Here is a 12,407-nt window from a genome sequence, read left to right on the forward strand (position 1 = left end):
TTCTGGCCAACTTATGAATGACAGGGACAGTGATTTACAAGGGTAATATAAAGTGTATGGCCTTTGGCTTCCACACCAATTACTGGATTTAGGGTAGGCTATAGAGGGCAGGGACAGAATTTGCCTTGGGCCCCTAAATTCAGGGTGGCTGCTTGGGTGGGGGTTATATGTGCAATAACTATAGTACAACAACAAATGGGGGGCTGCAGAAGGTGGGATAACCCTGATAACATGAACCAATGGCGTTCATGTATAAGATTTTTTATATTTACCAAGAATGCTGCTGGCAGAATGTGAGGAGTGGTACAGTCCAGGCTGGGGTTACCTTGTGAGTCTGTGAGACAAAAGAGCAGGCTCCCCTGATACTGCTGATAGGGTGGGCACGACTGAGAGTGGGGCCCAGCCTGGGACAGCAAGTATGCGACCGAGTCACCGTCTCACACACTCTCTCATTGTCTCCGTGTGACTGATACCTGAGGGTTAATGTAGCAGCATTTAAGTGTGTGGGAGGAGTGTGAGGGAAAGGGAGGGTGCTGCTGGTGTAACTTGTTAGAATGGAAGGGAAGCGCTATCCTCTCGCACTGGGATACCCACAGGCAGCTCAGGGCCAGTGAAAGTTGGTAGAAAGGGGTTTATTGGCAGGTCCCCCCGCCCAGAGCCGCAGAGGGCAGGGCAAGATGTGTGAGGGAGAGGAGCCGGGCACCTGTGGAGTTGCAGCGCTGGAGGTGTGTTTGGGTGGGGACCAGTGAGGAGCCGCTGGTTTCAGTGCAGCTCCATTCCAGGATGGGATACAGACTGGGGGCTGATACTAAACATCACTCCGACTACTGCAGCATCTTCGTCATGGGGACTGTCGGCAAGAAGAAGGAGTAAGTGCCTTGGGCTGCTGGGCATGGGAGGGCAGTGCCCTGTCTGGGTATGTGCCTTGGGCTGCTGGGCATGGGAGGGCAGTGCCCTGTCTGTGTATGTGCCTTGGGCTGCTGGGCATGGGAGGGCAGTGCCCTGTCTGTGTATGTGCCTTGGGCTGCTGGGCATGGGAGGGCAGTGCCCTGTCTGTGTATGTGCCTTGGGCTGCTGGGCATGGGAGGGCAGTGCCCTGTCTGTGTATGTGCCTTGGGCTGCTGGGCATGGGAGGGCAGTGCCCTGTCTGGGTATGTGCCTTGGGCTGCTGGGCATGGGAGGGCAGTGCCCTGTCTGGGTATGTGCCTTGGGCTGCTGGGCATGGGAGGGCAGTGCCCTGTCTGTGTATGTGCCTTGGGCTGCTGGGCATGGGAGGGCAGTGCCCTGTCTGGGTATGTACCTTGGGCTGTTGGGCATGGGAGGGCAGTGCCCTGTCTGGGTATGTGCCTTGGGCTGCTGGGCATGGGAGGGCAGTGCCCTGTCTGGGTATGTGCAGGGCTTGTACCTTGCTCAGTAGGTAGAGATGGGGCGAGTATAGCCTGGGGCCGCTATCAGTACCGGGTACCCAACGGGCATTGGGGTCACTTGTCTGGCCTTTGTAGCTTCATTGTTTCATGGATATTCTGTATATAGTACGGGGCAAGTACCCTGTAGGTGCCTCAGGCAGCCCTCATTACTTTGTATGGGGGGAGATGAGGCTGAGCAGTGTGACCTTCTGTACTGAGTGCATGTATGATTAACCCTTTGGGTATCACAGGTGTGTGCTTATAGTTTGCTGGAGCTTTCATCACTTCATGTTCACTTCTAAACAGGACAGAAGTGATGGGATGTGCTCATGTCATATACAAGCTGTATTGTGGGGTTGATTGAGATGATGGGATGCACTGGGTGTATACACAGCTGTAATAAAGTGATTATTGTCAACTCAGTATCCAGAGTGCAGCATGTATGTACAGAAGATATACAGTAATAATGTACAGAAGATATACAGTACATATCCTAGCATATTATGGACTGGTGTTCATACATAGCTAAGCAAATATGGGGGGCTGCACCCATTGAACCTATGAGCTGCTTTATGTAATAGTCTCTTTCATTTTCCTGCAACACGTGTGTTGCCCTGATTCACATGTAGCTCTGAAAAAGGACTGTTTCATTATGCATTATGCAGTAAAGATACGTTTACCCAACTTGTTGCAACAAATCTCAGAAAGCAAATTATCTGCTTTGTAAATTGTCCTCATTATGCTCATTAGAGAGGCAGGCTTATGCTATTATACAGACAGGCTTGTGCTATTATACAGACAGGCGTGTGCTATTATACAGACAGGCTTATGCTATTATACAGACAGGCTTCTTTTCTTATCAAGGAACAATGAGTCCACATATGCACTGTATTTTAAAGGAACACATGGCATCCTCTCCATGTTACTCATATATACAATATACAGTTTCAGAGATTTTTTTTTTTCATCCTTTTCGTCTGGTTGTGTTGGAAACCGGATAGGATGGATGTGCTTAATAAAGGGTTTATTGAGTGATGGTTAGTGCCACCTAGAGCCAGCTGGGAAACATGTATGGCTTGGGCTGAGGTGAAGTAACATTGTTTCCTATCTGCCTGTAGGATCTGTTGGGAGATGACTCTTTGGAGACTTTGTTCTCCTAGTCAGGAATTTCAGCCTGGTTAGTATCCTGCCTGAAAAGTATTGTTTTACACTGGAAGTGCTACTGCCAGTGGTTTTGTTACGGTGCTGTTAGTAGAGGACAATTTCAAGGGGACAATTCTATTTCTCCCTTAGCTAACTTGCTGCACCAATACAGCCTGCAACATACATAACTTCACAAGCTCAAAACACAATGCCCAAAATTGTTCTTTATCCTGACAGTGAGAATTGAGTATAAATGCCAGCATGAAGCTGAGAACAAATTTGTTGGCATCGAGGAGTATTGTAGTTAATGTAATGTGACTGGCTCCATCAGGCCTCTGTGGCCTGTACCATTACTCTCCCACAGCAAATTCCATGCCCTAATCTTGATGAGCCCTAATAAAATTGCTGTTAGGGCTCTACACATCACACTGGATCATTGGCAACATTGGTATAAATCTACCCAGTGTTTTTGTGTGCAGTCCTGTATTATGTGGCTCTGTCTGACTCCTAAAATCCTTTCATTTATCTAAGAGATCATGTTGTGATATTGCTAGGTGTCTATGTAAATCTGTCACAGAATGGAGGGAAAGAGAGATGGATTATGGTTTATTTTATTCCCATTTACATCTGAAAGACAAGTGCCATATAGAAAGTGCAGTTGCTGCTGCTGCATGTGTGCATATGGATGGGTTTTGTTGCATTATCTTAACAGTTTTTATAATTTCTTTAAGACACGCTAATTAGACCAGTAGGTTCGAGGTTGTCATTGCAGCAGTAGCACTCTGTCAAGGTTAGATATATGGCAGCTTTCACTTCTCTCTTGTCATGATTTCCCTGTGGAGATGCTGTGGAGTAACAGGAAGTTGGGAGTCTAAAGACTGGGTAACCCACAGTGTAACCATATACCATGGAACTGATGTCAGAGGCCATCATAATCAGTGAAATTAACAAAGTGATTGGTTACCATGCACATAACTGAAATACAAACTTGAATAGTAGAAATCGGCAGGCAGAGAATCAGGCCAAAAGTCGGGGGGTTGGCAGCAATAAACAAAGTCGTGGACAGGCCAAGGGTCAGTACCGGAGAATCCAAAGAACAGGACAAAGAGGGACCAGGGGCAAAGGAACAAGGCTGGGGTCATGGAACAGAACCTCGGAAGGCAGGGACCAGAACCAGGACAGGATACAGAGGCAAGATCACAGAAATTAACTCAATGACCAAGCAAGGTGCATGGTCAGTGACAGACTTATAAGGGTCATGATAATGAGATGGGAAACATATGAGGATAACAAGGTGGGCGGAGGAAAGGGAACAGGAAGAGAGAATACAAGGAGAGTGACAGGATTGGTCAGGGCCAGCCCAAAACGCCTCCAGTGGCTCAGGAAGTAGATGCACATAGCCAGAAACACACAAGCCAGTGTTTGAGTCCTGGCTGATTCTGACATCTCTATAAATGATGCAGAGAATGGGATTTTAATGGCACACAGCATCCAATGCTCTTGCACCTATATGTAATAAAAGGCACTAAGTTTGCCCAGTAGCAGTAACCCATAGCAACCAATAAGATGTTTGTTTTTAAACAGGTGACCAGTAAATGCTACCTGCTGACTGGTTGCTATGGGTTACTGCTCCTGGGCAAACTTACCTCCTTTAATTACATAACCCCATTGGTCTTAAAAGGGTCACTTAAAAACACACCTGTAACTGTGGGTGCTGCAGATTAATAAGGTTCTTGCAACTTTTGTCTGTTTAGTTTTAAAGCACAGTTTTGCCTATTCCACTTCACTTGTCTGTACCCAAGCTAACTCCATGCCTGCAGGTGCAGAAGCATCACAGAGCTGAGATGAGCGGTCAGGCTGTTTCTTGGCCTGCATTTGGCCACTTGAACAAAAATAGCCTCCAAAAATAAAATTGCCTTCCACCAAAAAGGGGGACTGAACAGTTGGGAGAGCACGTGAATACCAAGTGTAGATAAAAAATTTTTTTTGTAACTGTAGTTCACTTGAAGTGCTCTGAAGACACGTAAACTTTTCTTTTTTATTCCTGTTATTGTTGCATTGTGCCTATTCATGTATGTGCAGCTGATACTTCCTACTTCTATTCCCAAGCGGCTGCTGACATACATATAGGAAGTTTTTCCAGAAACACAGTGTTCCTCTTGTGAACCTTAAAGGGGATGTAAACCCAAAAAATACACTTTTGCCTTGTGTAAGAAAATGTTTTTAATTATAAGCAAATTAAACTTTTCAGTGGTTTTAAACATATTTGTTTTTGTCTGTCCAAAGGTTTTCCCTGCACTGGTGTTTCTGACTATTGAAACAAGTAGCAGAAACCAGCAGATTAACAGACCTGTGAAGAAGCATGCAAGACAGTGACAAAAGGAAAATACAACTTGTATGCCACAAAGTGTAAGGGCTCTGGCACACGGGGAGATTAGTCGCCCGCGGCAAAACTCCCTGTTCGCGGGCGACTAATCTCCCCGAGTTGCCTACCCCTGCCATCCCACCAGCGAACATGTAAGTCGCCAGTGGGATGGCAGACGCGGCGGGGCAATTTCAGGAAATCGCTGAAAAAGACTCGCGAGTCTTTTTCGGTGATTTGTGTGAAATCGCGCTGCCACGTCTGCCATCCCGCAGGCGACTTACATATTTACCGGTGGGATGGCAGGGGTAGGCAACTCGGGGAGATTAGTCGCCCGCGAACAGGGAGTTTTGCCACGGGCGATTAATCTCCCCGTGTGCCAGAGCCCTAAAACTCAGTGAAGGGGCTCAATGAAACTGTGGTGTAGGTTTCGCCAGGTCCACTTCAATAAGTACCATGTAAAAATAAAAAAATCCACTGGAGAGCCAAATGCTTTCTGGTGCACCAGAGGAAGGTCCAAAACATGTAGTGCTATGCTTCTCTAAACCAATAAACAACACAGAACACATTTGGCTCTCCAGTGGATTTTTTTATTTAAGCATGCAAGACATTAGGGCTTATTTACAAAGAAAAATACAGTTGTGGTGACACAAATTTGCTCTCAGTCATTGTGCCAAAAAATCCAATTCATTAGAAGTACTTGCATTCCACAGTGGCCTGTGCCAATTGATGCAGCAAACTTGTAAGAATCAGGAGCATGAGTGTGCCTTATGTTTAATTATGTTTATGTTAAAATAATGGGATTAAATACTGCATTGTGGGCGATTGCTTCAAAAATGCACTTTGATCACTTTGAATACTGGTTAAGTTGAAATTACATTTGCACATAACTTTTAAGGAGAATAAAACTCCCGCTGTGCATGTTTAACTGATAGCCCCCTGCAGTGGTCCCGCTGCCCCCTCTCCAGCAGTGCCTGCGGCTACCCCCTGTACCGACTATGTAACTCCAAAGTAGCCCCGCTAGGTTGGCAGACACTCTCTTTGGCCATGTCACATCCTGTTAATGTCTCCTTGACTGCGATCACCAACCAGGAACATGTGTAGGGAATGCCAGCACTTGATCTGCGCCCATTGTGTATGCTCCTGCTTGCCAGAAACAAGATGAGACATGGCCAAAGATAGTGGCTGCCAAATCCCCACTGTGCTACTCTGAATTTACATATCTGATACGGGAGGGCCATGGGACTTTTAGCTGCAAGCACTGAAGCAGTAGGGGTGGGAGCAAGGAGGCCTCTGTGGGGTTATCAGTTAAAGACTCAGGAAAAGGTGATGTACCGTGTTAGCCAGTCAAAAATGTTTTCAGGGAAACCCTTTTGAAATAAAAAGTAACAAAAATGGTATAAAGGTGATACCTTAATTGGCTAACTAAGATAACCATAGCAAGCTTTCAGAACATTTTAGTTCCTTTTTCAAGCTTGTTCTTCATAAAAGTAGTCAGCTTGAAAAAGGAACTAAAATGTTCTGAAAGCTTGCTATGGTTATCTTAGTTAGCCAATAAAGGTATCACCTTTATACCACTTTTGTTATTTCAGAAGGGTTACCCTGTAAAAGTTCAAAAAAGGGATGTGGAAAAGTTAGTATAATTTTTACTTACCTGGGGAAGAGGTTACCTGATCAGTTGAACTATGGCCATGGAAGAAGGGCTCCTGGCAATTCAGAAAGGCAAGGGCAACAAGCTGCACTACAGCTCCCATAATACCCTTGACAATGTACAACTGTTAATGGATGGCTGACAGTTGCAGTTCACAAGCCTCTCTCACCTTTGTTGCAGAGTGTGTTTTACTGAATATTTCTAGGAAAATAAAGATAAATAGTGCATACAGGCTCTTTAAACACTGATGTGCAATATTGATCTGGCAGGGGTTGAAGTTGCGGGGCCACAGTTGGATATCCCAGACATAAACTCTAAAATAAAAAATTACAACAGTGTTGAGGGAATGAATCTTAGGGGCAACCCTTTTAACCCTCAGCAACCAAATTAGAAACAAGTTCTATCTGTAAAATGAATGTTATGGGTTACAAGACGTGGAACAAACTCTAACCATGTCCAAGGGGCTCAGTATTCAGTGCCTTACCTTGTTACCAGCCCTGTGAGCAGGGTGTGGCCTGGCACTGGCTCTCCGACTGGCATACAGTACAGGATGAGTATAGACTTGCTATATGTGTGCAGCCTCATTCTTTCCACAAACAGCTAAAAGGAAGCAAGTGATACCCCATCATTAGGTTCATGGCGCAGGGAATTCTCTATCAGGCTTCCTGGAAAAAATGTGTAAATTCTATTGCTCTCAGCTTTGTTTCAGTAAATTGAGGCGTTGTCTCTCATTGTTTCCCTTTATTAAACGTAATTTCTGCACTTACGTAAGATATATTTTCCTAAATGCCTTTTCATTAGTTAACCCTTTATATTACACACTGTGGGTAGAGCAAATGTATTTGTGCATCAAAAGCAATATCCATCTTTTAATCACCACTAGGGGTGCTGTTCCTGTAATCTATGGAATATTTTCCAGTTTAGTCAGCCAACATAGCTCACACACACACACAGTGAAAGCTAATGAGCGGAGAAAGAATGTATTGCATTGACAGTCATTTAGGGCTTAATACACATTGTAACTGATGACAGATAAGCTATTGTTTCTTCTACTCAATGCACTGTCAATACGACCCAAGTCGAATAATACAAAGGTTCTCCTGCCTGGCTACTGTTCTCATGTCTACTACTGTGTGAGCACATTTAGCAATGTAAGGGCTCTGGCACACGAGGAGATTAGTCGCCCGCGGCAAAACTCCCTGTTCGCGGGCGACTAATCTCCCCGTGTGCCAGAGCCCTAAAGGGTTTCTGAACCCTTTGATTTCTACAATCCTGAAATCTTCTTCAACCTTCAGAAAACTTGCTTTTTGGAAGGGCAAGGGGGTCTGGGATGTCAGAAATCATTGCTTCTCATTGTATTTTATGTATTTGGCACTAAAGTTCCCACTGCTTCTCACTGTATTTAATGTATTTTGGGTGCCACTATAGTAGTCTTTCTGAAGCAAACACACAACTTTTACCAGCTTAGGATAGCAGTACATTGTATTTTAATTACTTTCATTTTTTGGTGTTACTGTTCCTTTAAACTTGCAGATAAATGGCTGAAGATAGCCTAAATTATTGGGAGGCATTTGTCGCTGCGATTTTTAAAAAGCAAGTTCCAGAGACAAGTCGCTCTCTTGTTTTGTCTCTACATAGAGAAGATTATAAATCACCAGTAGCTAAACTGACGATACTACTTCAAATGACTTATCACTCCGAATGGCTATGAGAACCCTGTGCTTTTTAAAAATCAACTAAATCTTCCCATGGGACATTAGCCTAAAGGTGGCCATACACGAGCCAATTTCACTCGTTCTGGGAGGAACAATCTAATTGGTACACGATCGTTTGACGATCGGTTTGCCATAAGATATGCCATTCACAGACAACAATTCTTGAAAAGATGTCATTGTTTTGTTGACGTACAATACAGAAAGATCATACATCTGCGTACGATCAGATATCGTGGCGGAAACAGTATTTAACCCTGTCTGCCCTAAGCTCTGTGTGTGCCATACTCCTGCCTGCCCCATGCCCCTGTGTGTGCCATACCCTACTCTACCAGTAGTTCTAGGAATTTTTGCCAGCATTTTGAAAATGGTTGCAACTTGATGCACTATCCAAAAAACTTATTTTGCTAAAGGTTATGTAATATGTAGCGTTCACATACAATCGAACCCTGCAATAAGCAAATTAAGGTTCACAAAGAACGCTCATGTACTTCAGTATATGTTCGCTGACTTCCGCTGGCAATCGTGACATGCGCAGGGAACAATTGTTTAACAAAAATGTCTGGCACTCACACCAACTGGCAGATTTTTTCGCTGAACGACAAAAATTTGTAAATCCAAATTTTTATGGCCGATAATATTGACCTGATTACTGGCCCGACGATCGTTCGTACACCATAAATCTATATGGTATATGGCCACCTTTAGGGCACTGCTGCTATCTTGCTACCTTCCCATTATTATACTGATTGGCTGCTGGAAGGGGGGTGCAGAGTGACTGAAGTTTATCAGAGCACAGGTCACATGGCTGTGGCACCCTGGGAAATTAAGAATATGGCTAGCCCTGTGTTTTTGAAAAACAGATTTCTATAAAGGATTCTGCTGGAGAAGCTCTATTAACTGATGCTTTTTGCAAAAAACATGTTTTCCTATGACAGTATGATTTAATGTTAGTGTTTATTTGTGGCGCCATTTTGGTGCATTGGTGCATCTCACACTAGCCGCAGCAGGTGCTATTTAATAGGTACCCAATTTGCATCCATTAGTATATGAGCCCTGAACAAAACCACTGTAGATACTAAACTGACCAGCAGTATAGTGACTGTGTTTAATAATATAATATACATCTGAAGCCTGCTTATTAACCAAGTATTTATTTTTGCGCCTGTACCAATGTGTTCCGTGCTGTGTGCTGGTGACGGAAATGTGTTTTTAGAAACTTTCAGGACCCTTCTTTGGGATGTGAATCACAGAATGCTGTTCTGAGAAAAGACGTGCCAAATGATCACCGGACTGGCTGCTCTCAAACAAAGTAGACTGCATGCTAGCCTAAATAGCTGCGGTGTCTCCACATGCCTTGCCTCACTGGTACATGTATGGGGCATTGGTATCGAGGCATAGGATGAGGCTGTACTTTAGTAGTGATTCATTCAGCCTGTGGCAAGGCTGATCTACTCCATCAGATCAGTGCGGTTTGTCTGTCTATGTGTACGTACCTAAAATACACACTATCCATTTGGCCCATAGATCACATAAGACCAGTGTAACTCATCAGAAACGTACAGATGCAGCTCTCCAGTGAATGAGGAGTTAGTATTGGCCATTAGTTTGTTTTCTGCTTAAGATGTTGGGAGTTGTATATCAACAGCATCAGTGGTGAGCTCTTGGTTTGTTAGCCCCTGATACAGCATGAATATAACAATGGGCTTCCCCTTTTAAAACCAACTGCTTGTAAGGTTTTCCATATGAATATGGAGCACATTGTGGAACACAGTGGCTTGCTGATAAAGGTGTAGGAGGATGAAGTAAATGGGTATAATTTTATTCCTCTCAATTCTGCAACATGTAGACTCACTCTGTGCTTTGTCCAGTAATGCTGCTCTGATGCTCACCCCGGCTATTTCTCTCATCCTCAGCCGACCCACTCATGGCTGTTCCACCATCCCCAAACTCGCTCTGGAGCTGAAGCAGATCATCCACTCTACCACCCATCCCAAAGTGCCCCCTGTCACTCCCTTACGGGTGATGATGCCTCTTGGAAAACTCTCTAAAGGAGCCAGCTTGGATGACCTGATACAGATGTGCATTCAGGCTTTCGGTAAGTTTTGATTCCTATGCTTCAGCAATCTTGCTACTGTGAACTACAACTCCCATAATCCTCAAGAAGATAGCGACTGGGAGGTGTAGTTCTTTACAGCTAAAGTGTATATATGCATTTTTATGTATTTTGACTAAATTGGCACACTTGTTGCAGTATGGGTAGCTTTTATATGTAGTATAGACAGACAAGAACAAAAATATTGCAGCAATATTATTGCCCAGTTTGGGAACTGTCCGGTGGGAGTTAATGGAGAAACAATACAGCAGCTTTCACTGTTAGGTATGTGGTGCACTGTCTTATTTTTGGACGTTCTTCCCCCCCGGCACCTTTCGTTATTTTGGCAATTGCTCTAATTGCTATAGCCCTTGTGCATAATTGCAAATAGCAGAAGATATAGCAGAGAATATAAGCTGCACCCTTACTTATTATTGTCTATTCATGTGATATAAATGGTAGATAGGAATGAGAATAAGAAACATTTCTGTGAATTTCTGCAGTAACAGGAAATAAATCAGAATAAAAGAGAAAGAAAAAAATAAGAAAGATAGAGACAGTCAAGGCATTTGCTTTGTTGCCTAGGACAATATCAACAGGAAACACAGTAACCATAAAACAAAAGGTTGTGTAGGTTTTTCTAGATAAATCCAAGAAGTATCAGAATAAAATAGAGGAACGACATAGAAAATAGTTACCCACATTAGAAAATAACTCAGAGGGACACTATGACTTCTGTGATGCGAAGTTTGGTACCTGTAAGACTGCTGGGTACTGTAGCCATACATTAAAGGGGACGTATCATGTCAAGTACAAGTATTTGTCATAACATTTACACCTCTGAAAACAGAAGTAAAGTTATAATGAAATCTTTCCCAGAAACCTTATGTGGTGGGCCTTACAGGAAGGTTGCCTGAGGTGGACCTGACAGGGAACTGCTTAGGGCTATAGTTGGCCCTATACCCTACTGTGCTTCTGGAGAAAAACACCCACTGCTCATTTGACAAAGACCTTGGGGCTCATTTGAAAACTTTACACAGCGCAGAATGATTTGCTCAGAGAACATAATTGCCAAGCGCTTGTTTAGGACAAGACTGGAGTAATTAATATTCAAGCATAATTGCGCATTTCTATTCACGCTGTGATTGTGCTTAGTAGCTTTTTAAATACAACATAATTGTGAATATTTATGTGCTCACTCTGTGTTTGGGTTACGCCACAGCTTTGGTAGCAGAAACAATATTTGTTAAACTGTTTTTATTTATATGTGCAAAATTACCGGCATTGTTATATTTACGCACAACAACTGTGCACAGTGGTCACGCGCAAGCAAATACCTGCCTCATTTGCGAGCCATGTGTAAATATTTGTGCACAATGCACATCTCACCACTATTGGAAAAAATGAAATGATGGGCACAGCAATGCAGTATTTCAGCTTCTAGTGGAAAATGTACAGAACAACCATATGTAAACAACGGTATGCTGTGCAAAGTTTGTAAATGAACCCCCCTTTCCTAACAATGGATAGTACTCCATTTATTCACACTGGCTGGCTCCCTTTTCTTCAAACTAGCCCTGGGTTCTGTCTACTGCTATTTTCTTAATTCCTCCCCGGTGTCCTTTGTGGGACTTCTTGTAGGGTGCATACATAGTACAGAAATACATAGTTCAGAAAAGGTTCTGTACTGCATGTGTACTCAAAGAAAACCCAATGGGAGCACCTGGATCTAAAAGGTGACAAATAGAAGGTAAAAGTGAAATAGAAGGTAGCCTGGCTGGTGAATTTTTTGTGGAAGAGGTGTGCCACCCTGGGGTAACAGGTAAGAGATTGACTAACAATTTTGCACCACCCTATTATTTTTTAATTTTTTTACCTCTAATCCCTCCATATTTATATAATAAAATAGGATTTTCTAAATGTGTGACCAACAGGCCAATGATTGCACAACAGGGCTAGGGAAATGCTGCTGACCATGGCCTTAGTACACAGACTGATGACTTCTTTATCCAACCAGATTTTCATTTCATTACATTGG

At 43.5% G+C, this 12,407-nt stretch overlaps 1 protein-coding gene across 3 annotated transcripts in view; it reads left to right on the plus strand.

Moving 5' to 3' along the window:
• rasgrp1 (RAS guanyl releasing protein 1) overlaps window positions 1-12,407 on the plus strand; it is a 61,395-nt gene that overhangs the window by 26,651 nt on the left and 22,337 nt on the right. For 2 of the 3 annotated variants that reach the window (XM_031906824.1, XM_012967847.3), the window contains exon 2: window positions 10,191-10,372. In XM_031906824.1, coding sequence (XP_031762684.1) covers window positions 10,300-10,372 — 73 coding nt within the window. In that variant the 5' untranslated portion in view covers window positions 10,191-10,299. Of the gene's footprint in view, window positions 1-564; window positions 870-10,190; window positions 10,373-12,407 lie in introns of those variants that run through there. The other variant, NM_001100278.2, reaches the window with a different exon arrangement.

The sequence above is a fragment of the Xenopus tropicalis genome, chromosome 8, assembly GCF_000004195.4.
Source record: "Xenopus tropicalis strain Nigerian chromosome 8, UCB_Xtro_10.0, whole genome shotgun sequence".
In the NCBI taxonomy this organism is placed as follows: Eukaryota; Metazoa; Chordata; class Amphibia; order Anura; family Pipidae; genus Xenopus; species Xenopus tropicalis.